The 27,982-nt window shown below is 47.8% G+C and overlaps 1 protein-coding gene across 1 annotated transcript in view; it reads left to right on the forward strand.

Moving 5' to 3' along the window:
- The window catches only part of LOC137355640 (asialoglycoprotein receptor 1-like), a 117,780-nt gene that overhangs the window by 20,210 nt on the left and 69,588 nt on the right, over window positions 1–27,982 (forward strand). The window contains exons 2-4 of the mRNA XM_068021015.1: window positions 1,460–1,552; window positions 10,811–10,855; window positions 26,664–26,780. Coding sequence (XP_067877116.1) covers window positions 1,460–1,552; window positions 10,811–10,855; window positions 26,664–26,780 — 255 coding nt within the window. The remainder of the gene's footprint in view (window positions 1–1,459; window positions 1,553–10,810; window positions 10,856–26,663; window positions 26,781–27,982) is intronic.

Genomic DNA, 27,982 nt, shown 5'->3' on the forward strand with positions numbered 1-27,982 from the left:
AGGGTGTGGGGGCAGGGGGTGGGGGCAGAGGGTGGGGGCAGGGTGTGGGGGCAGGGTGTGGGGGCAGAGGGTGGGGGCAGGGTGTGGGGGCAGGGTGTGGGGGCAGAGGGTGGGGGCAGGATGTGGGGGCAGAGGGTGGGGGCAGGGTGTGGGGGCAGGGTGTGGGGGCAGGGCGTGGGGGCGGGGTGTTGGGGCAGGGTGTGGGGACAGGGTGTGGGGCAGAGGGTGGGGGCAGGATGTGGGGGCAGAGGGTGGGGGCAGGGTGTGGGGGCAGGGTGTGGGGGCAAGGGGTCTGGGCAGGGGGTCGGGACAGGGGGTGGGGGCAGGGGGGTCGGGGCTTGGTTGTGGGGGCAGGGGGTCGGGGCAGGGGATGGGGGCAGGGGGTCGGGGCAGAGGTTGGGGACATAGCAGTAAAGGCCGGCTCGGGTCTGTAAATGAAACCCGACCCCGAACCAGACCCGGCTCGAGTCCTTTCATTTTTTCCTGCACCCGTCCCGACCATCAGTTAATCTACCTTCCGTTTTTCACTTTGTTGCTTATCTGCACAAGCTTAAAAAAACTGTAACAAAACCACCTTTAAAGTCCAAAAAGTACATTAACATTGGAGGTGGTGAAAGAGTGTGTCCGACCCAACCCAACCCAACCCGAGCCCGAGTGCTGAACCCAGAGTGCGACCCAACCCGACCTGAACCCGACACATGTCGTCGGGTCCCATCGGGTTCGGGTCGGGTAGCCGGCCTTTACATGGCAGTGGGTGGAGGCAGGGGCATTGGGTTGGGGCAGGGCAGGACGTGGGGGCAGGGGCAGGACGCGGGGGCACACAGCAGCCAATCTGCGCACAGCAAACTCCCTCAAACAGCAACGTGGTAACAATGAGATAATCTTTTTAGATGTTGAGTGGTTGAGGGATAAATATTGTACAAGACACCAGGGATAATTTCTTCAAAATTGTGCCATGTTGTCTTTTACATCCACTAAGAGGACAAACAGGACCTCAGTTTAACATCTAATCTGAAAGACAGCACCTCCAGTCAGTGCAGCACTCCCTCAGTACAGCGCTGGTGTGTCAGCCTCAGTCTTAGGCCCAAGTGTCTGGCCCAAGACTTGAACCCATAACTATCGGCCTCTGAGGCGAGAATGCTGCTCCCGAGCCACTGAAATATGAAGCAGCTTTTCCACCCCCATCCCCCCGCCCCTGCCCCTGCTTAGATCAGGGTTAAAATTGCAGTCGGGACTGTATTACCAGCCTGCTCAGGAGGAGCTGGTTAAAATGGAGACTGGTGGGATCAGGATGGGACAGCAGTGGGTAAACACCCGAGTTGATTTGATCCTGACCGGGTTCCTTCGGGAAGGGAGGGTGGTAACCACCCTGGGTGTGACAGTGACAGCAGCGCGAGCAGACTCCTGCGTGTGATAACCCCCCACATCGTATTTAACTCCTTCTCTCCTTTTTTTAAAGCACCAACAGTTTTTGCAGCAAGTAACATGATGAAAGACGGCACGGGGGATCAACAGGGAAAAGAAGAAATCAAGATGAAAGTCAGGAACTCAGGTACATTTCCACACTGGAACTGAACACCATGGAGAGACTTTAACCTCAAGGAGTGTGTGGTATTGGTTGGAGGGAGTGGGGGAATGGGGAACGGTGTTAAATCTAGCAATAATGTTCTGACCCACCAACTTCCACCTTTCACTCCAGCGCAATAGGCTGTCCCCTCGGGAGAGATACAGGATTGACTATAGGTTAATCGTCCAATTAAAGTGATATTGACATGGGTTTTCCAACACGCACTTTGGGGTCCATGGGTTTCCCAGGCTCCTGGAACTTGGCAGTGAAAATGAAGGCGAGAACACAGTGGAAATTGAGCAGGCTGAAGACACGTCAGGGAACTATGTCAATAAATAATCAGTGCTAACAGCTGCTTTCTTGTCTGCTTGTGGGAAAGAGAGTGTTCACAGAAGCTGGGCTGAGATCTTACTTTATACATGATCAGAGGTTTGATCTTCACTTTGGAGCTCTGATTTATCACATCAGTATGGGTGCTGCTTACACTGTGTTAGACTGGACCTCAGGGAGAACCAAGATGACCAGCACCAGCCGCAGCACCGGCAGCCGCCTGCTGCTCACAGACCCGCAGCTCCACAGTAGAGAGGGGAGCGGCAGAGAGGTGCAGCCAGCAGGAGGCCATACCTGGCACCCAACGTCTACAGACTGTGGATCAGCTTCCAGGACATGTCGGAGCACCAGCGTCTCCGGAGGCTCAGGGTGTCGCGTCAGGAGGTGGCAGACTTTTACAGCCTGCTGGAAACAGACCTGCTGCCAGCTGGACCTGGTGACCATGATTCACCAGTGACTGCCAAAGTCACCACCACCCTCAGCTTTATTGTCTCTGGTTCCTTCCAGGGCTTTGCTGGAGACATTTACAGGATCACAAATATACAAAATGGAGAACTGAAACCTGTTGATTTTCTCCCTGTTTATTGTTTCTATAACCATCCCCACTATTGATGTTAAACTGACCAGCCTGTAGTTGATAGGACTGTCTTTACACTACACCCCACACAAGCGCCAGGCAATGACCATCTCCAACAAGAGAGAATCTAACCATCTCCCCTTGGCATTCAATGGCATTACCATCATTGAATCCCCATTATCAACATCCTAGGGGCTACCATTGACCATAAACTGAATTGGAGTAGCCATATAAATACCGTGGCTACAAGAGCAGGTCAGAGGCTCGGAATCCTGCGGTGAGTAACTCACCTCCTGACTCCCCAAAGCCTGTCCACCATCTACAAGGTACAAGTCAGGAGTCTTGTAGTCTCCACTTGCCTGGATGGGTACAGCTCCAACAACACTCAAGAAGCTCAACACCATCCAGGACAAAGCAGCCCACTTGATTGGCACCCTATCCATAAACATTCACTCCCTCCATCACTGTTACACAGTGGCAGCAGTGTGTACCATCTACAAGACGCACTGCAGCAGTGCACCAAGGATCCTTAGACAGCATCTTCCAAACCCGTTACCTCTACCAACTAGAAGGACAAGGGCAGCAAAGGCATGGGAACAGCACCACTTGCAAGTTCCCATCCAAGTCACACACCATCCTGACTTGGAACTATATCGCCGTTCCTTCACTGTCGCTGGGTCAAAATCCTGGAACTCCCTTCCTAACAGCACTGTGGGGGTACCTACCCCACATGGACTGCAGAGGTTCAAGAAGGCGGCTCACCACCACCTTCTCAAGGGCAATTAGGGATGGGCAATAAATGCTGGCCTGGCCAGCGATGCCCACATCCCATGAACACATTTTTAAAAAGCCTTTCTTGAATCAGGGTGTCATATTAGCCACTCTCCAATCCTCTGGCACATCCCCCATATCTAGGGAAGATTGGAAGATTATGGCAAGCCCTTCGTTATCTCCACCCCCACTTCCTTAAACAACCTGGGATGCAAGCCATCCGGACCAGGTGACTTATCCACTCTAAGCATAGTCAGCCTTTCCAGTACATCCTTCCTATCAATTTTCATCTCATCCATTACTTCTACCATAACTGCTTCTACCAATATTTTGTCAGCTTCATCTTCCTGAGTAAACTCTGAGAAAAGGACTCACCAAGCATCTGAGCTCTGCCCTCCAGCTCTAAGCATATATCACCCTCTTTGTCCCTAATAGGCCTCACTCCACCTTTTACAACCCACCCACTATTTACATGCCGGTAGAAGATTTTTGGATTCCCTTTTATGTTGACTGCTACTCTATTCTCATTTTCTCACCCTGGCAGTATTTTCCTCTTCACCTCCCTTCTTAAGTTATTGTATTTAGCCTGGCTCTTGCTTGAAAAAATTCACCTGACATGTATCATACACCCTCTTTTTTGTTTCATCACATTCTCCACCTCCCTCACCATCCAAGGAACCCCAGCCCTGCTTTCCCCCACCCTTCGCCCTTGTTAGAATGCACCTAGCATGTACCTGAAGCTTCTCTTCCTTACAGATAACCATTGTTCCATTACAGTTTTTCCTGTCGATCTTTCGTTCCATTTTACCCCGGTTGGATCCCCTCTCATCCCACTGAAGTTAGCCCTCTTCCAATTTAGAAGTTCTACTTTAGATTGTTCCTTGCTCTTCTCCATTGCTAATCCAAACCTTATGATAAGATGATCACTCTTACCCGAGTGTTCCCCCACAGACATTTGGTCCACTTGGCCCTCCTCAATTCCCAGCACCAGATCCAAAAATGCCCCCTTCCTAGTTGGACCATTAACATACTGGTCCAGGAAGTTCTCCCAATCGATATTTGGGTCAGTAAAGTCCCCCAATATCACCCCTCTTTAGTTCTTGCACATCTCTGTCATTTCCCTGCAGATTTGCTCCTCTATCTCTCCCTCTCTCACTATTTTATCATTCCCTTTTTTCTTCTCAATTCTAACCAAACAGATTCTGTCTTTGCCCCCTTCCTATCAAGCACCACAATGTCGTCCCCAATCAGTACTGCCACCCCGACTCCCTTTTTCCCTTTTCTGTCTTTTCTAAACACTTTGTATCCATGAATATTAAGTGCCCAGTCCTTACAATTTTTAAACCATGTTTCCTTTATTGCCGTTATATCATATTCCCACACCGTTATTTGTGCTTGTAGCTCACCAACCTTATTCACCACACTTTATGCATTTACATACATGCATTGTAAACATGTCCTTGTATTTCTCGTCTAGTACTATCCAACACTCTCACTCCTGTAGGCACATTATTCCTCTTTTCTACTTCTATGTCCTGGTGTCCATTCCCCTGCCAGTTTAGTTTAAACCCTCCCCAAACACGAGTGAGTCTCCCCACGAGGACATTGATCCCAGTCCTGTTGAGGTGCAACCCGTCCCTTTTTGAATAGGTGCCTCCTGCGCCAGAACTGGTCCAAATGCCCCAGGAATCTAAAGCCCTCTGTCCTGTCCCATGCCTCCTGCATTGATCCTCCCTATCATCCTATTTCTACTCTTGCAAAAGACAGGCAGGTAGAAATGTTATGGAGCAACGGAAGGCCCTTAAAGAGGAAGTGATCCGGGTACAGTCCAGGAAAGGAAGGACAATCAAAGCCAGAGCACCCCGGATGACGAAGGAGCCAGAGAGCAAGATGAAACAGAATAAAGGGATATATGACATGTGTCATGTGTTAATACAAGAGAGATTTAAAAAAAGAAATGAGAGAGACACAGAGGCAGTATGAGAACAGATTGGAGACCAACACAGAAGGGAACGGATCTCCTCGATCGCCATATTCAAAATAAAAGGGTTGTCAGAGGAGTGGTAGGGCCAATCAGGGACCAAAATGTTGGAGGCAGAAGGCATGGCCAAGATACCAAGTGAGCATCCTGAATCAGTGCCCACCAAGTCAGCGGACCTTGCCAAAGCTATGGTAAATGCAGAGGTTGCCAGGAAACTGGATGCGTTAAAGAAAATAAAGAGGAGAAACAAGGAAGGCTAGCAGTACTTACCATTGACAAATCACTCAGTCCAACATCACATGTTGCCAAGGGACATAGAGGTAGAAATTGTGGAGCTGCTAGCTAGTCGTCAAGAGGACATAGACAGGCTGGTGGAATGGGCGGGCATTTGGCAGATGAATTTCAACAAAGAGAAGTGTGAGGTGGCATATTTGGGTAGGAAGATGAAGAGGAACAATACATACTTAACACTACAATTTTAAAAGGGGTGCAAGAAGAGAGAGAGAGAGAGAGACCTGGGGGTGCGTCTGTGCAAATCTTTGAAGAAGGCAGGACAGGTTGTCGAACCACACCATAGAATCATAGAATAGCACGGTACAGAGAGGCCATCTGGCCCATCGAGTCTGTGCTGGCACCTACGAAGAGCAATTCAGTTAATTTCACTGCCCCGCTCTTTCACAATCCCCATGCAATTTTTATCTCCTTTAAATATTTATTCAATTCCCTTTTGAAGGCTACAATTGAAATAATGTCAATCACCCAGTCAGGCTGTGGATTCCAAATGCTAAGATTGCTCTTTGAGACAACTGGCACAGACTGGATGGGTCAAACAGCCTCCTTCCATGCAGTAATATTCTGTGATCATATTTTTTATTTATTACATTGCTGGGATGGTCGCTATCAAGACCTGCATTTATTGCCCTTCCCTAATTGCCCTTGAGAAGGTGGTGGTGAGCAGCCTTCTTGAACCGCAGCAGTCCTTGTGGGGTAGGTACACCCACAGTGCTGTTAGGAAGGGAGTTCCAGGACTTTGACCCAGTGACAGTGAAGGAACAGCAATATAGTTCCAAGTCAGGATGATGTGTGGCTTGGAGGGGAACTTGCAGGTGGTGGTGTTCCCAACAGCCTTCAATCCTTGACCTCTTAGGCGGCAGAGGTCATGGGTTTGGGAGAAGCCGTTGTGAAGCCTTGGTTGAATTGCTGCAGTGCATCTTGTAGATAGGACACACTGGTGTCATTTACCCGCCGTAGCTTCATATCCCTTGGTACCCTTACCCAACAAGAATCTACCAATCTCAGTCTTGAAAGTTCTAATTGTCCCCCAGTTTTAACAGCCCTTTGAAGGAATGTGTCCCAGATCTCTAATCCCCTCTGTTTCCATCCAAATGAATGGGCCTATTCATGGAGAGGAACCACAAGCAGAGGGAGCATGTATGAGGAAACAGGAGGATGGCTCCTCACTATACTCCATGACATGGGGAGGGCACATTACTGGGGAGCACGCCACCTGATTTCCAATGTCTATCCCAGTTGTTCCGGAGGAGGCGGTCATAGTTGCCCCCTCTCACCATTCCTCTTATTTGACACAACAGGGTTTATTCCTTTTTAAACAATGGATGTGCTTACCACCTCTGTGAGCGTTTTACCTTTTAACCTTTTACAGTGATCGCGAAAGAACCAATCGGTCAGGTTTTTTTAAAGTTTAGATTAGTTCAGAGATACAGCACTGAAACAGGCCCTTCGGCCCACCGAGTCTGTGCCGACCATCAACCACCCATTTATACTAATCCTACACTAATTCCATTTTCCTACCACATCCCCACCTGTCCCTATATTTCCCTACCACCTACCTATACTAGGGGAAATTTATAATGGCCAATTAACCTATCAACCTGCAAGTCTTTGGCATGTGGGAGGAAACCGGAGCACCCGGAGGAAACCCACGCAGGCACAGGGAGAACTTGCAAACTCCACACAGGCAGTACCCAGAATTGAACCCGGGTCGCTGGAGCTGTGAGGCTAAGGTGCTAACCACTGTGCCACTGTGCCACCCATAATGGGCCTATTCTTGAGTTTAAACAAGAAAAGGGTAAGTTTATTATTCTTAACACTCTAACTCCGATTTTAAAATACTAAAAAAAAATCGCTGCAAATTCATGCACACATTCACATGAGAATCACACGCACATAAATAGATTACAGAGGGGAAATTGATTTGGTAGTTGAATTAAAGTCCAGAATAAATGGAACTTTTAAATACACAGTCTGTGAAGTGGACGATCCAGTATTTGAAGCTGTATTTTTGAAGTCCTCACTGCTCAAAGGTTGGTCTGTTCTGCTTAGGTTTCCTTGAAGGCAGAATTGTAGTTGGCTGTCTTCCCCTGGTTGCTGGCTGTAGCAGTCTGTAGGCTTGGAGGGTTCACAGTCGCAGACGGTTTTCAAACTTGATGTTTTCTGGGAGGAGAGAGAGTGAGAGGGGGAAGCCTGCAGCCTTCTCTGCTGCTGCATACTCAGATACGGCATGTGTCCTTTATCTGTGTAACTACTCCCAGTTTCTTCAGAGATGGACAGTCACATGGTTCTTCAGGTTTTTTTGGAACTTTCTAATGAAACTTTCAAAGTTTCACATGCCCCAGGATGTCAATTTACACTTGAAGGCGGTTTGGTCTTTCAAAGTCAGTATTTGAGCATTGCCTTGACTGTTATGCTAATGAGGCTATTCAAAGTAATTCAATCACTTAGAGCAAGCCATTGTCCTGGCTCAGCTTTTTGTTAGACTTTTGTTTCCAGTTCAATCTCCTGGTATTTCAGATGCAAATAGAAGTGGCCATCTTGGCTGCTAGTTTTTTAAAAGTTACTGTTGGATTTTTCCCATTAAGAATCTAATGCAAGTTTCCAACCAATGAAATTAATATTTCTCATTTGGCATATAGGGCTTTCTTGACACGGTGGGCAAGGCTTCGTACTGGGAGTCTGCATTCGGAAAATTGGCTCTGAAATTTCAAAGTTGATTGATGGGCTTTTAAAATCTACCCTTTCCCGCCATAACACTGACCGGAGTACGGGCACACGATACCTGACCCAAATGGCCAATCTTAACATGTGAGCCTTGGCAATGAGACTGGCTGCGGGCTATTCAGTCATGGGAGCTATCACTGGAACACCAGAGCTTGCTGTCACACAGATAGCTGTGGTCACTCAGTTCACCACTTTTTCTCCGTGCTTGTCCCTCAGCACAAAGCCTCAGTCCCATTTCCATCGCTCCTTTTGATTCTCATTCTTCCCTCCTGAGTCTCCCAAACTCTGGTCACACAGAAACATGGGGGGGGGGGGGGGGGGTACATTTAAAAAAAATAATAAATCCATATATTTTGAATCAAATTTACTTTTTGTCAAAGCTTCAATTGGCAGGAGGCCCGGTGACCAGTGGACATTAATTTACGGCAGTTGTCAAAAAATCCAGGGGGGAGATGAGGAGACTTTACACTACGCAGTGAGGTTTCGTGATCTGGAATGCACTGCCTTAAAGGGTGGTGGAAACAAATGCAATAGTGACTTTCAAAAGACAATTTGCTGGGCTCGGGAAAACAGCAAGGAAGCTCTTCCAAAGAGCTGTCACTGGCGCAGTGGGCCGAATGGCCTCTTTCTGTGTTATATCGTTCGATGATTTCCATGCCACACTTTGTAGTGAGGCAGTGATCAGAAGTGGGAATGCCAGTAGAATCTTCTCTGTAGCCCAAGGGTGCTGAGGCAAACTGCAGTACATTGAATAAATGTGCAGTCACAAACATCTCAGTATCACATCATCAAAGTTACTGACTATAGTGTCGTATTCAAGAACCAAGCAGGAGGTTTCTACACAATCACCAAGGAGTGTTAAAATAAGGATGCAGGACTGTCTTGACGTTCAATGTTGCTGTTAGATATCAGATCTTTCTGTTGATTTTTAATAAACCCTTTTCTGGGTTCTCTGGGATTTTCCTTTTTGTGTTTTTTTTAAATCTGTACTCAAGAAGGTGAAGGATGGCCGTGCTGGGGAATGAAACCCTTTGACTCGTGTGATATTTGATCTGCTCCCCGCACCAGCTTTCCCGTCTGCTCTCTGAGTCAGAATGTTAATTAGTGTTGAATTAGGCACAGTTTGGGGCTGGAGCCCCATGACTAATAGTTCCTGGACTGAGGCTGCACAAGCTCATTGCACACAGAGCCCCAAGCCAGAACACAGGACAGCTTCAGCCAAGTGACTGACCTGGATTCAAGGCCTGTTTCTAACCGAGTGCCCAGCTGCTTCCTGCCAACACCTCCCCTCCCCCACTCCCCCTCCTCCCTTCCTCTTTCCCTCCCCCACTCCCATCCCTCTCTCTCCATTCCCTCCAACTCTTGCTCTTTCCCTCCCTTTCTACCCCTCTCCCTCCCTCCCTCCCTCTATCTCGCCCTCTTTCCCTCCCTTTCTTCTCCTCTCTCTCCCTTCCCACTCTCCCCCAGTTCCCTCCCTCCTTCTCCCTTCCCACTCCCTGTCCATCTCTCTCCCTCCCCCTCTCTCCTTCCCTTTGTCCCTCTCTCCCTCCTCTCTTTCTTTCCCTTTCCTCCCCTCTCTTTCCCCCTCTTCCCCTGCCCCTCCTGCACACCCCTACCCCCACTCCCCCTCCCCAGCCCCTCCCCTCTTCCTTGCCCTCCCCAGGCCCTCCCTCCCACTATCCCTCACCTCCCTCATTCCCACTCTCCCACTTCCCTCGCAACTCCTCTCTTCCCCGCCCCCAACGTCCCCTCTTCCCCCTCCCCCCGCTCACCCCACCCCTTCTCTAACTCCCCTGGCCCGCCCTCCCCCCATCCCTTCCAACTTTACAGAAGATCTTTAGGCAGAACAGCGGAAGAGTCTGTGACTCATTGAGAGCAGTCAAGAGTTACATATTTCACAAATGTTTCTCATTATTCAGAATCCTGCCTTAACCATGTGGAACGCATTACACACAGAGACCCGAAAATAGCTGTCTAACCTCCTAGTAGTAGCAGAATTTGAATAAATGCTGAGGGACTTTGTAACAGAGAAGGATTTATACAAACTGATTGGGATTGTTGGGAGAGTGCTAGCACAGTGATTGTAATCCGTAGGCCTGGAGAACAGTCCAGGGAACAGGAGCTCAACAGGGCAGTTTGAGAATGTGAAATCAGTTTTCAAAATCGGGAAATGAAAATCTGACCATCTGAATTGGTGCACCAGGACTGTTAGTTGTATCGAAACTACCACCAGCGAGTCACCATCACACTAGAGATAGGCAAATAAGGCCGATCAGAGCAGGAAGGTCCACATCCCAAGAATGAATAAGCATCTTCCATTGCCCTGCGTGAGTCGATGGAGTCAGTTTATAACTAAAAGAGTTTTGATATCTTGTAAAGGATGATGTCGGATCCAGTGTCGCACTGGGTCAAATTCCATATTTATTACATTTCCATTCAAAGGCGTCCCCTGGTGCTTTGAGGATTGATTTATACAACCCTGAAAAAATGGAGCGACATTCCATGTATGTTTTCATCTACATTCCCTTACTTATATCTGTTTCATTTTTATCCCTTATCTTTAAAGGTGAGGATGCACAGCAAGATGGCAAGCAAGAGGCACCAGTTGGAGGTAAATCCGCGGGATTTACATTGGGCAGTGGGTGGGGGGGTGCAGTTGGGGGGGGTGGGATGGGGCAGGAATGGGAGTGGGAGGGGTAGATTTGGGGCTGGGCAAAGGACTGGGTGAGGAGTGGGAGGGGAACAGGGAGGCAAGGGGATTGGAATAGGGAGGGGAGGGGGAGTGGAACAGGGAGGGAGAGCGAGCGGTACAGGGAGGGGAGGGGCTGGTACAGGAAGGGAAGGAGCTGGTACAGGGAGGGGAGGATGAGTGGAACAGGGAGAGGGATGGGAGGGGGTCAGGGAGGGAAGGGGCTGGTACAAGGAGGGGAGGGGGAGTGAAACAGGGAGAGGGAGGGGAGGGGGACAGGGAGGGAAGGGGACGGTACAGGGAGGGGAGGGGGAGTGAAACAGGGAGAGGGATGGGAGGGGGACAGGGAGGGAAGGGGCCGGTACAGGGAGGGGATGGGGAGTGGAACAGGGAGAAAGAGAAAGTACACTGAGGGGCAGTGGGAATGGTTTTAACTGCACTGAGTGAAGATGGTGGCATAGCAGCAATGTCACTGGACTAGTAAACAAGAGGCCCAGGCTAATACTCTGGCGACATGGGCTCATATCCCACCATGGCAGTTGGTGGAATTTAAATTCCATTCATTAATAAATTCAATTAATTAATGAAAAGCTGGAATTGAAAGCTAGTCGGCATTGTTGACCATGAAACTCCCAATCGGACAGGTTCTCCTAAGTTTAATAAAGAAAGAGGTTAACGTTAATGTATTTAAATCAAACTAAGTAAAATAATAAACTATGCACCAACTTTCACATATACACACACACTAGAGGTACACACACACTCAAATAGGTTACAGAGTGGAGAAGTGTAGATTGCTTAAATTAGAGTCCATAGAATAAAGGAGTGTACAATCTGTGGAATTTGGTGATTCAGCTGACTTCTAGCTGAATTTGGTGGTCCTGAGTCTTTTAGTTTGAAAAGATAAATGGCTGATGCGGTGAGTCTCTTGGAGACAGCAACGCAGATGATTTCCTCCAAAGGGGTTTCTAGTTGTAGCCAGAGTATGCAACGGTGGTCAGTCAACAGGCAGAGTTCGAAGCTTGCAAGCTGGAATGGAGAGTGAGAGAGAGAGAGAGAGAGAGAGGGGGACTCCGCACTTGGGTCTACTCATGTCAGGGTCCAGATGCTTCTCCTTGCTGCTGCAGAGAAACACAGCTTAAAAACAACAGATGTGGGTGGGGGGGGGGTGGGAATGGTGTCACATGACAGTCACCCAGTGATTCAAGCATGGTAGTTAGCACTGTATTTCTTCTTGCTAAAAATAACAGGCAGTTCCCTTAAACTTCCTGGGTCTTGGTTCTTGCTGGGATGAGCAGACATTTCATTTCCACCTCACAGGCCTTGTAATGTAGGATACAGTGTTGCAAATTAGGTAGCCATGTTAAGCTGCTGGCAAGTCATCTTTTATCTGTTCCTTTTTAAATTTCTTTAAAAAATATAAATTCAGGTCTCCAGTCAGTGGATTAAATAAAATTATCATTCAACAAAGCACGTTGGTGTGATACTGTCCAGCATCTACAAGGCACAAGTCAGGAGTGTGATGGAATACTCTTCACTTGCCTGGATGGGTGCGGCTCCAACAACACTCAAGAAGCTCAAACACCATCCAAGACAAAGCAGCTCGCTTGATCGGCACCCCATCCACCACCTTCAATATTCACTCCCTTCACACCGACAGAAGTGTGTACCATCTTCAAGATGCACTGCAGCAACTCACCAAGGCTCCTTCAACGTCACCTTCCAAATCCGTGACCTCTACCACCTAGAAGAGCAAGGACAGCTGCTGAGCCACTCTTGGTGATGGACATTGAAGTCCCCCACCCAGCATACATTCTGTGCTGCTTCCAAGTGGTGTTCAACATAGAGCAGTACTGTTTCATTGCTGTTGCTCTGCAGTCACACGTAAGGGCAGCAGATTTCCTTCCCGAAACCAGATGGGTTTTTACAACAATCCAGTAGTTTTACAGTCACCATTACTGAGACTAGCTTGATACTCCAGATTTATTAATTAATTCAATTTAAACTCCACCAGCTGCTGTCGTGGGATTTGAACTAGTGTCATCAGAGCAATCCAGGATTCTGGATTACAAGCCAAGTAATGTTACCACTATGTTACCATGCCTCAGCCAGTTAAACTCTAATCTCTGGAATTTCTTCCCTGAACCTCTTCGCCTCTCCATCTCTCTCTCTTTCCTTTAAGACCCTGCTTAAAATCTATCACTTTGTCCAAACTTTTGCTCAGCTGTTCTAACCTCTTCTTTGGCTCAGTGTCAACTATTGCTGATCACTCTTGTGAAGCACCTTGAGATATTTTACTACGTTAAAGGAACTATATAAACACAGTTTGTTGTCATTGCTGATTTTTGCATGTAAATAATTTGAAGTAAATGAGAAGCTATTTAAGCATGTGTGGATTTTGGGGGGTAGGGTGGTAAAATGAGGAGAGGCCATATAAATGAAATTATACAATTTTAAAAGGGGTGCAGAAACAGAGAGTCATGAGGGTTTAACATGGACAAAGCTTTGGAGGTGGCAGGACAAGTTGAGAATTCTGTTTAAAAAAGCATATAGAATCCTGGGCTTTGTAAATAGAGGCAAAGCATACAAAAGCAAGGAAGTTATTGTAGACTTTATAAATCACTGGTGAGGCCTCAGCTGGAGTATTGTGTCTAATTCCAGGCTCCACACTTTAGGAAAGGTGCCACTGTTAGAGACAGTGCAGAAGAGATTTATTGGAATGCTTCGGGGGAGTAAGGGACTGCAGTCATGAGGAGAAACCAGAGAAGTTGGTGATTGTTCTCCTTAGAGTCGAGAAGATTAAGGGCAGATTTAATAGGGGTGGTTAAGCTCATAAGGGGCTTTGATAAGAGTAGCTGTGTTTCAGCAGAAAGATTGGTAACAAGAGGTCACAGATTTTAAGTGACAGGCAAAAATAAAAAATCCAGGAGGGAAGCGGAATGATTTTTCTGAACATTTTTATCTGGAATGCTCTGCTTGGAATGGTGGAAGAAAAGTCAATAGTAACTTTCAGAAGGGAATTGGGTATAAATTTGAAAAGGAGGAATATGCAGGGCTATGGGGAAGGAACGGAACAGTGGGATAAATTGGACAGCTCTTTCAGGGAGTCAGCACAGATATGAGGGGCTGAATGGCCTCCTTATGGGCTATATGATTCTATGACCGTAAGCACTTTGAAGAAATACTTCGAAATGTCCCAAATATATTTTTGTGATAGGTATGATGAACGTTTCTCTATCGCATATTCAGGGTTCTTGTGAAGTTATCACTTCTAAGGGTTAACAACTAGTTTAAAATAAATGGTCAAGCAGAACTTTCAGTTCAGTCAGAATGTGAGTTATATAACCATGTATAAAACCTACTGATCACAAGGCTTTTCACCAGGGGAAAGTAGGGTTACCAATGGCGGTTGGACATATTTCTGAACCACCAATCACCTCTCTCCCCATCACCAATATTTTTCTAACAATTAAACAAAAGTATACAAAGCAAATTAAATTTTTTTTTAAATAACCTTATCATTTTTCTCTCGGGTTGCTTACAACAGAATCCAGGAGGTTAATCTTTAATCCTTGGAGTTTGCAGGACCATCCTGGAGGTGGCAACCCCTTGGCATAAATAATTTAGCTTGACATCATATTGATGTAAAAGCGTCGAGAATGAACAAGCTCCATGCCTGAAATGGAATGTTAGCTCGTTCAGGCTGTTATTCTCTATAAGGAAACAGAAAACCCGAAATAGGGATGGGCTCCAAAATGGAATCTTAGTTCTGCCTGGCTGACTGCCAAAATACTTCTCTGTATGCTTCTGTTTTGGAAAGACAAGAATTTTTTTTCAGTTAACACAAAGCCACAAAGTCCGCAGTTCCAAACAAAAGTGAAATAAAACTTCTGGCGTCTGCTGTTCCCTTCTCCAATGCTGTAGGTCACGATGTGATAGAGGTTTGTTCGGGTTACATTCCACATCAGGCCGCATCGAGAGATCATTACTTTTGTTATTTTACTGACCCCCCAACAGAAAGACAGAATTCTTCTCCATAGTTCAATAGAGAACCAAGCTGAAAGGGCACAGGAGAACTGAAAAATGAAATAAGACAGACCAAGAAAGAATTTGAGAATAGGTTCGCCAGTAACATTAAAAGGAACTCAAAAGTTTTTTTTATAAAGATTTAAATAGCAAAAGAGTTGTCGAAGGAAGGCTGGAGCTATTGAAGTACCATAAAAGGAGATCTTCTTGTGGAGGCAGAGGACATGGCTGAGGTACTAAATGAGCACTTTCCATCTATTTTCACTCGAGAGGTGGATGCTGTCAATCTAGCAGTAAAGCAGGAGGTGGTAGAGAAATTGGATAGGACAAGAATAGATAAAGAGGGCGTACTTAATTGGCAGCAAAGTAGGAAAGCCGCATGGATGGGATGCATCTCAGTTTGCTAAGGGAAGTAAGGGCAGAAATTGCGGGGGCTCTGGCTGCAATCCTCCTTAAATATGTGGGTGGTGCCAGAGGACTGGGGCATTGCAAATGTTACACCCCTGTTTATAAAAGGGGAGAGGGATAAACCCAGCAATGACAGGCCAGGCAAGCCTAACATTGGTGGTGGAGCAACTTTTAGAGACAATAATCCGAGACAAGATTAATTACTTGGCACTTGGAAAATTATGGGTGAGAAATGACAGTCTGCAAGGATTTGACTAACTTGATTGAGTTCTTTGATGAAGTTAAAGGAGAGGGTTGATGCGCAATTAATATTATATATATGGACTTTCAAAATGAGTTTGATATAATAACACATATAGACTTGTTGCCAAAGTTGAAGCTCATGGGATTAAAGGGGCATTGACTATGTGAATATGAAATTGGTTAAGGGACAGAAAGTAGAGAGTAGTGGTGAATGGTTGTTTTTCAAACTGGAGGAAATTATGAAGTGGTGCCCCCCACTGCACTTAGGCATACAGGGCACAGCCGCAAAGTTTGCGGGTGACATAAATCTCAGAAGTGTAGTCAGGAGGACATTGACATGCTGGTGAAATGGGCAGACACCTAGGAAATGAAGTTTAATGCAGAGAGGTGAACTATTTCATTTTGGGAGGAGGAATGAAGAGAGGTATTAGAAATTAAAATGGTGTGTCAGAACAGAGAGTCCTCGGTGTATACTAGCCTCTGAAGGTGGCAGAACCTTCTCAAAGACAATTAGGGATGGGCAATAAACACTCGATACCCACATCCCATGAACAAATGTTTTTAAAAAACAAGTTACAGGTTCTTGGTTTTATAATGGAAGGCAAAATGTACAAAAGCAAGGAAGTTATGCTATATGTTTGTAAAACACTGGTTATATCCCAGCAGGACTAAGAACATAACATAAGAAGCAGGAGCAGGAGTAGACCATACAGCTCCTGAAGCACCCACTCTCCTTATCCCTTGATTCCCTGAAAGATCAAAAATCCATCTATCTCAGCCTTAACAACAGTCAACAATGGAGCATCCACAACCCTCTGGGGTAGACAGTTCCAAAGATTCACAACCCTCTGAGGGAAGTAATTTTTCCTCATCTCAGTCATAAATGATCGACCCCTTATCCTGAGTCTGTGCCCCCGTGTTCTAAATTCCCCAGCCAGGGGAAACAACCTCTCAGTGCCTACCTTGTCAAGCCCCTTCAGAATCTTGTATGTTTCAATGAGATCATCCCTCATTCTTCGAAACTCCAGAAAGTAGAGGCCCAATTTACACACCCTATCATAAGACAACCCTCTCATCCCAGAAACCAATCTAGTGAACCTTTGCTGTACTGCCTCCAAGGCAATTATATCCTTCCATCAAAACTGCACACAATATTCCAGGTATGGTCTCAACAAAGCTCCATCCAATTGTAGCAAGACTTCCTTATTGCTGTTCTCCAATCCCCCTTGCAATAAAGGCCAACACGCCATTTGCCTTCCTAATTGCTTGCTGTACCTGCATGCTAACCTTTTGTGTTCTTTGTATGAATACACCCAAGTCTCTCTGAACATCAACATTTAAAAGTTCCACACTATTTAAAAAAATATTTTACTTTTCTATTCTTACTACCAAAGTGAATAATCTCACACTTCCCCATATGATATACCATCTGTCACCTTATTACACAATCACTGCACCTGTCTATATTGTGACTGATTCTGGGCACTACACTTTAGGAATAATGTCAACGTTCTAGAGAAGGTACAGAAGAGATTTAGCAGAATGGTACCGGGGTGAAGGACTGCAGTTATGTAGAGAGCCTGGAGTAGCTGGGATTGTTCTCCTCAAAGCAGAGAAGGTTCAAACTCTTGAGTATAAAGGAAAAACTGTTTCCAAGGGCAGGAGGGTCGGTTACCAAAGAGCATAGAACAAAGAACAAAGATCAAAGAACAGTACAGCACAGGAACAGGCCATTCGGCCCTCCAAGCCTGCGCCGATCTTGATGCCTGTCTAAACTAAAACCTTCTGCACTTCCGGGGACCATATCCCTCTATTCCCATCCTATTCATGTATTTGTCAAGATGCCTCTTAAACGTCTCTATGATACCTGCTTCCACCACCTCCCCCGGCAGCAAGTTCCAGGCACTCACCACCCTCTGTGTAAAGAACTTGCCTCGCACATCCCCTCTAAACTTTGCCCCTCTCACCTTAAACCTATGTCCCCTAGTAACTGACTCTTCCACCCTGGGAAAAAGCTTCTGACTATCCACTCTGTCCATGCCGCTTATAACTTTGTAAACCTCTATCATGTCGCCCCTCCACCTCCGTTGTTCCAGTGAAAACAATCCGAGTTTATCCAACCTCTCCTCATAGCTAATACCCTCCAGACCAGGAAACATCCTGGTAAACCTCTTCTGTACCCTCTCCAAAGCCTCCACATCCTTCTGGTAGTGTGGCGACCAGAATTGTACGCAATATTCGAAGTGTGGCCTAACTAAGGTTCTGTACAGCTGCAGCATGACTTGCCAATTTTTATACTCTATGCCCTGACCGATGAAGGCAAGCATGCCGTATGCCTTCTTGACTACCTTATCCACCTGCGTTGCCACTTTCAGTGACCTGTGGACCTGTACGCCCAGATCTCTCTGTCTGTCAATACTCCTAAGGGTTCTGCCATTTACTGTATACTTCCCACCTGTATTAGACCTTCCAAAATGCATTACCTCACATTTGTCCAGATTAAACTCCATCTGCCATTTCACCGCCCAAGTCTCCAACCGATCTATATCCTGCTATATCCTCTGACAATCCTCAACTCTATCTGCAACTCCACCAACCTTTGTGTCGTCCGCAAACTTACTAATCAAACCAGCTACATTTTCTACATTTTAGATTTAAGGTAATTGGCAAAAGAACCAGAGGCAACATTAATAAAATTGTTTTTACCCAGTAAATGTGATCTGGAATGCGCTACCTAAAAGGGCAGTGGAAGCAGATTCTATAGTAACATTCTAAAGGAAATTGGATAAGTTCTTAAAGAGGAAGAATCTGCGGGGGTTTGAGGAAAGAGCAGGAAAAGTGTGACTAATTAGATAGCTTTACCAAAGAGTCAGCACAGGCACGATGGACTGAATGGTCTCCTTCTGTACTGTATCAATCGATGATTCTCAAGAGGGAAAGACTTGCATTTATGTAGCGCCTTTCATAACCACAGGACATCCCAAAGCACTTTAGAACCAGTACATTTGAAGTGTAGATACTGTTGTAATGTAAGAACTATGGTAGCAAATTGGTGCACAACAAGTTCCCACAAATATTATTGTGACAATTACCAGATAATCTGTTTTTCTGTGATGTTGGTTAAGGGATAAATATCCGCCAGGACTTTGGGGATAACTGCCCTGCTCTTCTTCAAAAGAGTGCAACGGGATCTTTTATGCCCACTTGAGAGGTCAGACAGGGCCTCAGTTTATCATCGCATTGAAAGGCAGCAGCTCTGACTGTGCAGCACTCCCTCAGTACTGCACTGGAGTGTCAGCCTGGATTATATATTCACATCTCCGGAGTGGGACTTGAACCCATGACTTACTGATTCAAAGGTGAGAGGGCTAAGCTTGAAGAATTGAAGATCAGTTCCCATTTCTTGCCCTGAATCAGTTGCTCAGGTTCTTCGGGATTTGTGCCTTGCCCAGCTCCACTGATACTGAGGCAAAGAGCTCCAGACGAGTCAAATCAAAGATTCGAGGCAGTCAAGCCTTGGAAAATGTTAAGTAACAGAACAGCAGTGAGCCTGAGAGCTTGGAACTGCCATTGAGTCCCATGCGAATGGTACTTGTGTGGACTATGTAGGGGGGGTCTCGTAACTCCCTTCACCTTCTCACCCCCAGGTCTCATCCATGATCCTCTATTTACCCTAGCCATCCTCCACGATCACCACCCAATCAGACCCACCCAATCAGACGCACTACCACCAATAACAATCACTGCTTATGTAATTTCAATCATCACATTAAGTATCTGCACCCTATATCACGCATACACACTCTCCAGTAGAGCTCATTGGTTAGCAATCAGGATTCACTCATGGTGACTAGGATCCAGAACGTGACTATATTCCCCTCCCTAGCCCTGACCCAAAATGTGCCATCTTTACTTCCAAACCAGACAGGATCAGCACTGCAGTTGACCCACATGCTCACCCACAAGGCCATCTGGGCAAGTAATCTTCCTATCAGTAAGAGGAACAGACTGGTTTATGTTCAGCCAATGCAACCTGAGTTTCATCTGTTCACATGCAATCAAGGTCCTTGCCATCCTTGACCTTATCGTGAATGATTGTGTTGACATCATAGCCTTGATCTAAACTTGGTCCACAGGTGATGACACTTTCCCCTTTACTGAAGCCTCCCCACCTGCTTGGACCTTCCACCACTCACCCACTTACCTATTCCAGACCATCGGTGGCAGTGTGGCTCTTATCACCAATCACACCTCAATCTGTCCACCTACTCCTCAGGCAATTTCCCCTCCTTTCAGCATCTCACCCTGTTTCACTCAGTGTTCCATGCCTCCTTCAAAATCCACGTTCTTTACTGATCCCTCCAAGTACCACTCTAAGTTTATCACCAAGGTATCTGTTATGTATTAAAAGCAAAATACTGCGGATGCTGGAAATCTGAAATAAAAACAAGAAATGCTGGAACCACTCAGCAGGTCTGGCAGCATCTGTGGAAAGAGAAGCAGAGTTAACGTTTCGGGTCAGCGACCCTTCTTCGGAGTTAACTCTGCTTCTCTTTCCACAGATGCTGCCAGACCTGCTGAGTGGTTCCAGCATTTCTTGTTTTTATATCTGTTATGTATTCCTCGGTTTGCTGGATATTTTATATATATGATTTATCTCAGAACAATGCAGAGATTTTACTAGTTCTAAGTCAACAACTAGTTTATTTACAGTACTTTAAAATATCTCAGCACTTACAAGATTTCTACACATTGTTTCTACTGAACTCTGTCTCTTTATCCAGAACCTTCTCAATGGTTTCCATTCATTAAATTTCAAACTCCACCCATAGGCTTAAGCAATTAAGAAGAGTGAACATTGATCAGTGAACAGACTAACACAATCAAACACAGATCAATAAACCCATTGAACACTACAGTATCTTTATTGCTTTCATCTCTCAGCCTCTGCACCAAGCAATTTCTCACCCCTGGTGATTTCAAGAGATCAGCAGTGGCTGAAAAAAGATTAGCATTCTAAGAGACAGTCACCTGGAAAAGACAATGGGAACTGCTCACTGATTCAATTAACAGAGATTGGTCTGGACAATGGTGATCCACATCTTATCGGTGTAAGAGACAGCACTACACCCCCCGCCCCCCCCGCACCCCACCGAGAGACTTGAAATCCACAAACCGCAGGAGCAGTTGTTCCCAAATAAGGGGTTAGTCACATGACTAACCTGCTGGCCAACTTGGAGTTTTGAATTGTGCTCACAGGACAGTTTAAAGACAGAGACTGCAGATTGCAACTGAACTTGGAAGAAGAGAGTCTCTCTCTCTCTCCCTCACTAATCTCCGGATCCACTGAAGTCACTTACACCTCAAGAGAGAAAAGACTCCTACATTGAAACAAGTTTTAAAGTGTGAACTGGGCCCCAACAAAACGGCAAGACTTACCGACAACCAAAGACTCTACATCGAACTCAAAGGACTGTAAATAGAACCCAGCTATTGACTGAAACTTTTCCCCTTTATTCTTTCTACTTCTGTCTCTATCTGCGTGTGTAATTATTGCATATGCATGCTGGCGTGGTCGAGTCACATATTCATAGTTGTTAACCAAATTAGTGTTTAAGATTAATAAACTTCCACCTGTCTTGTTTAAATCTAAGAAAACCTGTCTGGTTGATTTCTTTGCCTTACAATTGGAAAGCAATGAACAAAGAGCTAAAAACACAGTGTTCTTAAAATTAAACTCTGTCACGGCTAAACCAGGCAAAGGCTGAGAGGAAACCCCTGGACCCCTTTCTCACCTGGTTGTAACACCATCTTTCCCAGAAGTCCATATTTGAACCCCTTCAATCAGGTTTCCACTCTTGTCACAGCACTGAAACAGACCTGATCAAAGTCACAAATGACATCCTCTGTGACTGTGACAAAGGATAAACTTTCTCTCCTCATCCTTCTAGACCTGTCTGCAGCCTTTGACACAGTTGACCACACCATCCTCCTCCAACACCTCTCCACTGTCATCCAGCTGGGTGGGACTGCTCTCACCCGGTTCCATTCTTATCCATCCAATCGTAGCCAGAGAATCTCCTGTAATGGCTTCTCTTCCCACTCCCGGACCATTACCACTGGTGTCCCCCAAGGATCTATCCTTGGCCCCCTCCTATCTATCATCTACATGCTGCCCCTCGGTCATATCATCCAAAAGCACGGCGTTAGTTTTCACATGTACACTGACCTCATTACCACCTCTCTAGAACCCTCTACTGCCCCTGTCCATGGGGGAGGTTATCAGTTAAAATCAAAGCTGTACAGATTTAGGATAAACTCTGGGAATGGAAGTGGTTGAGGGATGAAAGCAGCAAATACTCACTGTAAGAGTTACATTGGTTTTTCTGAGTAGGATACTCATGTCTCAGAGATAGGACCATTGCTATTTCCAATGTATGTAAGTGAAGTGTAGTCAGAAATTCAGAACATACTGTGTGGTTAAATTAGCAGATGACACTGAACTGGGAGGGGCAGTGGAATCAGTAGAAGCAGCTCAGAAATTACAGTGAGGTGGATAAAATAAGTATATCGGTGGATAAACAACAGCTAGAATTTCATGCAAAGCACCACACTTGGGATGGAAAAGTAGTAACACATAAATTCCTGAAGAGATTACTAACTGAGAATGAAGCTGAAAGAGAGCTTAGAATTAGAATAGATTTAGTGCTAATTATGTCCAGCCAATGGAGAGCAGTAAGCAAAGCCAATAGTATGTTGAGCTGTGTAGCCAGATGATTTGAAAACATGTTTGAAAAATACAAGGTCAAACTGTACCGTGCTTGGGTCAGACCGCACAATGAGCACCGTGTCCGGTTCCGGTCAGACTGAGCACCATGTCCAGTTCTGGTCACACTGAGCACCGTGTCTAGTTCCGGTCACACTGAGCCCCGTGTCCAGTTCCGGTCAGACTGACCCCCGTGTCCAGTTCCGGTCAGACTGACCCCCGTGTCCAGTTCCGGTCAGACTGAGCACCGTGTCCAGTTCCGGTCAGACTGACCCCCGTGTCCAGTTCCGGTCAGACTGATCCCCGTGTCCAGTTCCGGTCAGACTGAGCACCGTGTCCAGTTCCGGTCAGACTGACCCCTGTGTCCAGTTCCGGTCAGACTGACCCCCGTGTCCAGTTCCGGTCAGACTGACCCCCGTGTCCAGTTCCGGTCACACTGATCCCCGTGTCCAGTTCCGGTCAGACTGAGCACCGTGTCCAGTTCCGGTCAGACTGACCCCTGTGTCCAGTTCCGGTCAGACTGACCCCCGTGTCCAGTTCCGGTCAGACTGACCCCCGTGTCCAGTTCCGGTCACACTGATCCCCGTGTCCAGTTCCGGTCAGACTGAGCACCGTGTCCAGTTCCGGTCAGACTGACCCCCGTGTCCAGTTCCGGTCAGACTGAGCACCGTGTCCAGTTCCGGTCAGACTGAGCACCGTGTCCAATTCCGGTCAGACTGAGCACCGTGTCCAGTTCCGGTCAGACTTATCCCCGTGTCCAGTTCCGGTCAGACCGAGCCCCGTGTCCAGTTCCGGTCAGACCGAGCACCGTGTCCAGTTCCGGTCAGACCGAGCACCGTGTCCAGTTCCGGTCAGACTGAGCACCGTGTCCAGTTCCGGTCAGACCGAGCCCCGTGTCCAGTTCCGGTCAGACCGAGCACCGTGTCCAGTTCCGGTCAGACTGATCCCCGTGTCCAGTTCCGGTCACACTGAGCACCGTGTCTGGTTCCGGTCAGACTGAGCACCGTGTCCGGTTCCGGTCAGACTGAGTATTGTGTCCAGTTCCGGTCAGACTGAGCCCCGTGTCCGGTACCGGTCAGACTTATCCCCGTGTCCAGTTCCGGTCAGACCGAGCCCCGTGTCCAGTTCCGGTCACACTGATCCCCGTGTCCAGTTCCGGTCAGACTGAGCACCGTGTCCAGTTCCAGTCAGACTGACCCCCGTGTCCAGTTCCGGTCAGACTGAGCACCGTGTCCAATTCCGGTCAGACTGAGCACCGTGTCCAGTTCCGGTCAGACTTATCCCCGTGTCCAGTTCCGGTCAGACCGAGCCCCGTGTCCAGTTCCGGTCAGACCGAGCACCGTGTCCAGTTCCGGTCAGACCGAGCCCCGTGTCCAGTTCCGGTCAGACCGAGCACCGTGTCCAGTTCCGGTCAGACTGATCCCCGTGTCCAGTTCCGGTCACACTGAGCACCGTGTCTGGTTCCGGTCAGACTGAGCACCGTGTCCGGTTCCGGTCAGACTGAGTATTGTGTCCAGTTCCGGTCAGACTGAGCCCCGTGTCCGGTTCCGGTCAGACTTATCCCCGTGTCCAGTTCCGGTCAGACCGAGCCCCGTGTCCAGTTCCGGTCAGACTGAGTATTGTGTCCAGTTCCGGTCAGACTGAGCCCCGTGTCCGGTTCCGGTCAGACTGAGCACCGTGTCCAGTTCCGGTCAGACTGAGCCCCGTGTCCAGTTCCGGTCACACTGAGCACCGTGTCCAGTTCCGGTCAGACTGAGCACCGTGTCCAGTTCCGGTCAGACTGATCCCCGTGTCCAGTTCCGGTCAGACTGAGCACCGTGTCCGGTTCCGGTCAAACTGAGCACCGTGTCCAGTTCCGGTCACACTGAGCACCGTGTCCAGTTCTGGTCACACTGAGCACCGTGTCCGGTTCCGGTCAGACCGAGCCCCGTGTCCAGTTCCGGTCAGACCGAGCACCGTGTCCAGTTCCGGTCAGACCGAGCACCGTGTCCAGTTCCGGTCAGACTGAGCACCGTGTCCAGTTCCGGTCACACTGAGCACCGTGTCCGGTTCCGGTCAGACCGAGCCCCGTGTCCAGTTCCGGTCAGACCGAGCACCGTGTCCAGTTCCGGTCAGACCGAGCACCGTGTCCAATTCCGGTCAGACTGAGCACCGTGTCCAGTTCCGGTCAGACTTATCCCCGTGTCCAGTTCCGGTCAGACCGAGCCCCGTGTCCAGTTCCGGTCAGACCGAGCACCGTGTCCAGTTCCGGTCAGACCGAGCACCGTGTCCAGTTCCGATCACACTGAGCACCGTGTCCGGTTCCGGTCAGACCGAGCCCCGTGTCCAGTTCCGGTCAGACCGAGCACCGTGTCCAGTTCCGGTCAGACCGAGCACCGTGTCCAGTTCCGGTCAGACTGAGCACCGTGTCCAATTCCGGTCAGACTGAGCACCGTGTCCAGTTCCGGTCAGACTTATCCCCGTGTCCAGTTCCGGTCAGACCGAGCCCCGTGTCCAGTTCCGGTCAGACCGAGCACCGTGTCCAGTTCCGGTCAGACTGAGCCCCGTGTCCAGTTCCGGTCACACTGAGCACCGTGTCCAGTTCCGATCACACTGAGCACTGTGTCCAGTTCCGGTCACACTGAGCCCCGTGTCCAGTTCCGGTCACACTGAGCCCCGTGTCCAGTTCCGGTCACACTGAGCACCGTGTCCAGTTCCGGTCAGACTGATCCCCGTGTCCAGTTCCGGTCACACTGAGCACCGTGTCTGGTTCCGGTCAGACTGAGCACCGTGTCCGGTTCCGGTCAGACTGAGCACCGTGTCCGGTTCCGGTCAGACTGAGCACCGTGTCCAGTTCCGGTCAGACTTATCCCCGTGTCCAGTTCCGGTCAGACCGAGCCCCGTGTCCAGTTCCGGTCAGACCGAGCACCGTGTCCGGTTCCGGTCAGACTGAGCACCGTGTCCGGTTCCGGTCAGACTGAGCCCCGTGTCCAGTTCCGGTCAGACTGAGCACCGTGTCCAGTTCCGGTCACACTGAGCACCGTGTCCAGTTCCGGTCACACTGAGCACCGTGTCCGGTTCCGGTCAGACTGAGCACCGTGTCCGGTTCCGGTCAGACTGAGCACCGTGTCCAGTTCCGGTCAGACTTATCCCCGTGTCCAGTTCCGGTCAGACCGAGCCCCGTGTCCAGTTCCGGTCAGACCGAGCACCGTGTCCGGTTCCGGTCAGACTGAGCACCGTGTCCGGTTCCGGTCAGACTGAGCCCCGTGTCCAGTTCCGGTCACACTGAGCACCGTGTCCAGTTCTGGTCACACTGAGCACCGTGTCCGGTTCCGGTCAGACTGAGCACCGTGTCCGGTTCCGGTCAGACTGAGCACCGTGTCCAGTTCCGGTCAGACTTATCCCCGTGTCCAGTTCCGGTCAGACCGAGCCCCGTGTCCAGTTCCGGTCAGACCGAGCACCGTGTCCGGTTCCGGTCAGACTGAGCCCCGTGTCCAGTTCCGGTCACACTGAGCACCGTGTCCGGTTCCGGTCAGACTGAGCACCGTGTCCAGTTCCGGTCAGACTGAGCACCGTGTCCGGTTCCGGTCAGACTGAGAACCGTGTCCGGTTCCGGTCAGACTGAGCACCGTGTCCAGTTCCGGTCAGACTGAGCACCGTGTCCAGTTCCGGTCAGACTGAGCACCGTGTCCAGTTCCGGTCAGATATACCGTGGAATCACTTCGAGGTAGTTCGACATGACACTGGGGTTTTTAGGATGCTCGTGGATGAGTGAACATATGGGAGCTGATTCTTCCTTATTTATGTTTATCTTCTAATCTTATGAAGATTTTGAACAGCATGGTGAAGTAAAATTCAGTCCAAACAAAGGGAACAAATTATCATCTAAAGAAACAAGAATTGGGGCAATGCCATCATACCAAAGATGGGGACTAACCCCTTCAAATGTTCAACAGGGCCAGTTTCCAAATTACGTCTGATCATTGTCTCAATAAGAATCTGCTTTTCTTCAAGATTCACAGGTTCTCAGTGCCGACTGGGTGTATTGGAATTGAAGGGGCAGTGCCCCTAAATGTGTATGTGGCACGTGCCAAGCTTTACCCTTCTGCTCCCACCAGAGCATCTGGGAGTACAGAACTGGCACATAGATTCTCATGCCAGTTTTCCGCTCCCTCTGAGCACCCAATCATGAGATGATAGCCAGAAAAACACGAGCAGAATTTCAGCCCTTTAATCCTCGACACATAGGCAATCTGTTTTTCTGCAAACAAGGCTTACATACTTTTTGATCTTTATTTCTTCTTTCAGGACCTGCAAAGGGGACATCGGGAGTAGCTCAGGGGAAATACCCCAATCTCGTTGCCTACATCCTCCTGGGACTCTTTATTCTGCTGACTGTATTATTCGTCGTGGGAATGCTGAAATGTAAGTTCTTGAACACGTGTAACACCTGGATGGTGTTGGGAATCTGAGGGAAGGCAGACAAATCTGCGTCATTGGAAAACTGTAGAGAAGGAATTGATTCTGAAAAGATCAGCAGAACTCATGCTGGATGAGTCACTGAGCTCTGGTGGCATTGCCTGAAGCTAGTGAGGGAAGTGAGAGAGGAGATCAGAGGCTGTGCTCACAAGTTTTCAATCCTCCTTCAAAATGAAAATTGTAACTATTGCAACATTCTTTTGAAGAAGTTAGGGAAGGGAAGCGGCAATTATAGACCAGTTAGTCTAACGCCCATTGTGGGGACTTTATTCATCTCCTTTACAATTCTAAAAGCTTCTCCCACATCACCGGGGAGCCGGTGGTGTAGTGGTAACATCACTGGACTAGTAATCCAGAGCCCAGGCTAATGTCTGGGGATGTGGGTTTGAATCCCACCACGGCAGATGGTGAAATTTGAATTCAGTTAATAAATCTGGTGACCATTAAACCATTGTCAATTGTTGTAAAAACCCATATGGTTCACGAATATTCTTTAGGGAAGGAAATCTGCTGTCCTTACCTGGTCTGGCCTACATGTAACTCCAGAGTCACAGCAATGTGTTTGACTCTGAAATAGCCTAGCCACTCTGTTCAAGGGAAATTAGGGATGGGCAATAAATGCTGGCTGACTCCCACAAACAAATAAAAAAAACTTCCAAATCTCTTCCTTCCCATCACTAACCTTAATGCAACCAAACAGGCAAGGAATTGGTGAGGGTGAAGAACCTGGGATTGTTTACATTGAAGAAAAGAAGCCCCCGAGGTGGGGAGAAATTATTCAGTAATTTCACCTCTTTCATGGACTTCCTTAAAATTAAACTGGAATGATACGGGGGTAAAAGGGTTAAGTTATAAGACTAGCTTGGATAGATCAGGCTTATATTCCCCCATGCAGCAAAGCTTAAGGGGTGATCTAATTGAGGTGTTTAAGATATTAAAGTATTTGATTAGGTAAATAGAGAGAAGCAAGGTACCAGAATATTGGAGGTCTACAAACATTGTATCATTGTTTAAAAAGGGTCCGAGGGATAGACCAAATAATTATCGACCGGTCAGTCTGACCTCGCTGGTGGACAAATTATTAGAATCAATTCTGAGAGATAGGATAAACCGTCACTTAGAAAGGCACAGATTAATCAGGGATAGTC

This window comes from Heterodontus francisci, chromosome 43 (assembly GCF_036365525.1).
Source record: "Heterodontus francisci isolate sHetFra1 chromosome 43, sHetFra1.hap1, whole genome shotgun sequence".
In the NCBI taxonomy this organism is placed as follows: Eukaryota; Metazoa; Chordata; class Chondrichthyes; order Heterodontiformes; family Heterodontidae; genus Heterodontus; species Heterodontus francisci.